The sequence below is a fragment of the Malurus melanocephalus genome, unplaced genomic scaffold, assembly GCF_030028575.1.
Source record: "Malurus melanocephalus ecotype Western Australia unplaced genomic scaffold, MMel_1.1 scaffold_278, whole genome shotgun sequence".
NCBI lineage: Eukaryota > Metazoa > Chordata > Aves > Passeriformes > Maluridae > Malurus > Malurus melanocephalus.
In genome coordinates this window covers 321923-324481 of record NW_026623510.1, presented here as the reverse complement: position 1 = coordinate 324481, position 2559 = coordinate 321923, and the positions used below count along the sequence as shown (strand labels likewise).

The window sequence follows — 2559 nt, the reverse complement described above, 5'->3', positions numbered from 1 at the left end:
TTTTTTTTTAAACTGAGCTATCAGAATCTGGTGCTTTTAAACCTGCCTGAAGGAATATAATTACTTAGATTTGTTTGACAGCCTGGGACTTGATGTTTCCCGTTATTTTCCAGAATTCCTTCTGCAGATGCTCAGAGGTGCAGTATATATGTCCTTCACGTAGGGAAATGTTCTGGCTCTGTCTCCTGCAAGCCTTTGTGTGCAGGGCTGTGAGAAAGCACTTTTGAGAAGAACAGAGGGCAAGCAGTTATTTTTCCTAATTGTGCTTCATTCATTACYTTTAGAATCAGAATTTATGTTGAGTGCTGATTTTGTCTCGTGGGACTGCAGTRAAGACATAATAGGATGGAACGGGCTAAACAAATGTGTCAGATCCTAATATTCTGGTGTTAGGACATTGCAAGGATTAGTGCAGGAATTTTTGGCTGTCATTATTTTGTGTGACTTCTCCAAATTAAATAGACCAGGTTGAGAGATGCCAGGTTCTCTCAGACCTGAGGTGCCCAGCTCAGGTGGAGCTCACAGAGCTCTGCTGCGTCAGGCTGGGGCTCAAGGACAAGAATTTGCTGCTGGTGCCAAGGTTTCCTCAGAGATGATGCAATCTAGCAAATGCAGATCCATCTGAGGTCCGAGAGCAGAGACTTTGCTGTGTTTCATAAGGCTTTGGAAAGAGACAAGAAAGAGCAGGAAGGGCGTTTGTCCTTGGTCTTGCTGTGGAGGTTGGGAAGGCTGCAAGGTGTAGTACCCTGAGATCACACTGGAGACCTCAAGGAATTTGAAGTTTTCTGGACCTGTTTTTTGAATGAGAGAGGTATGTGCCAGCCTAGGTTTTTTTTCTAGTTTAGTTTGGTAGAATCTTACCTTTTCATTTCAAGTTCCTTTACTATGGCATTTCTATTTAAACTGGGTTATCTGAGTTCAGTGAGGAAGGATTGTGTCTTGAGGATCTCATGTGTATTGTGTGTAGATTTTTCACCAAAGATTACAGCTTCTGGAGAATGTTTTAATTTTCCAACTGCATTTTTTTACAGCATACTTCCCAAACTGCAGAAGTATAAAAGGTGTACATGTGCCTTGTTGCATCGTGTCTTTATTTTTAATCACTTGTCCCCTACCATTTGTGCAGGTCTCGTGTACCCCATACAAGAAAGTAGTAGGAGTTGCTCCTACCCCAGGAAAAGTTTATTTTCTAAATGCTCCAGCTGGAGACAGTTTCCCAGTTGGCAATGGGGCAAGTGCTGTGTGTACAGTGATGGTGCTGTGTGGCACTTTGCCTTTTTTATTCTGTACTCTTTCTCCCAGGGTGTGTCCCTATGGGGCTCAGCTGGACCCTGACTGGGACCACTGGAACCAACTGGAATCAGCTCCTTCCCACAGAAAACAGCCAGCCAAATCTTTCACATCTCCCCACAATTCACACAGGGCTGCAATTGCACCTATTTAATTGAGATTTCTGTGTCCTGGTTTTTCCAGGCCCCTGCACATCCTGATCTGCAACGCGGCCGTGTTTGGTGCTCCCTGGTCCCTGACAGAGGATGGGCTGGAATCCACSTTCCAGGTGAACCACCTGGGGCATTTCTACCTCGTGCAGCTCCTGGAGGATGTTTTACGCCAGTCATCTCCTGCCAGGGTGGTGGTGGTGTCCTCCGAGTCCCACAGGTTGGTGAATGTTACCTTTGATTTTGCTGGAATCTTTAATCCTTAGAGCATGAAACAGTTYGGGCAGAACCACAGAAGTTTCTGAAAATGAAGGTCCTTGCTCTCAAGCATTTGCCTTTGAATAATCTTTTTAAAAATAGAAGCATTACTAATGCTTGTGGATGTTTCTGGATTTGGCTCTGTCGCTGGATAAAGCATGTTCTAGTTTTATAGCAGTATGTAGATATTTTTTTTGATCATTCTTTGTGTGAATGCAGATTTTTGCCGCATTTCAGACCACTCATTGATTTTGTKAGGAGATGGAATAATAATTGATTAAATCTGAATGGCATGACCTATATTGATTTGTCATTCAACAACTTCAACATCTTAGCAAGAAGAATGTGCAGTTATTTTAGCAGGAGAAACAATGCAATTAAAAACTGCTAGATGAAATCCAGTTGTTTTATAATGAGAAATTAGGGAATTCAATACAGACATTAGCTGTATAATTGTAAAATGGGAAGTAGTGTAGTTAATACATATTACAAATCTGGCCATGCCTCTTTTGGTGAATTTTTTAATTAAAATGTTAGATGCTCATCTCTTCTACTGCCAGCAAAAGTACAGTTGGCAAAAAAAGAGATGTTGATGAGGTTTGCCTTATTTCACATGTGCTTTTGTTTTTTGTATTAATAACTGAAAAGATGGGTTTGATTTAAATCAAGTTCCTTGTGCAAAATGAATGCCCCAGTTCTGACTTTTAGTGGGCACAAACCATTCACTCCTTTCTGATTTACTTCAGGGATTAAACCTATAACATCCAGCTTTAAACATTACTGTTGATTTTGATTTCACTTCTGGTCGTGTGTAGCAGCTCTATCAAACCAAAAGGAGGAATGTGTGAGTGCTTTTTTTTTT

At 41.3% G+C, this 2559-nt stretch overlaps 1 protein-coding gene across 1 annotated transcript in view; it reads left to right on the top strand.

Moving 5' to 3' along the window:
• WWOX (WW domain containing oxidoreductase) overlaps window positions 1-2559 on the top strand; it is a 106560-nt gene that overhangs the window by 100878 nt on the left and 3123 nt on the right. Inside the window, exon 7 of the mRNA XM_057376345.1 lies at window positions 1474-1659. Within this exon, the coding sequence (XP_057232328.1) occupies window positions 1474-1659 (186 nt within the window). The remainder of the gene's footprint in view (window positions 1-1473; window positions 1660-2559) is intronic.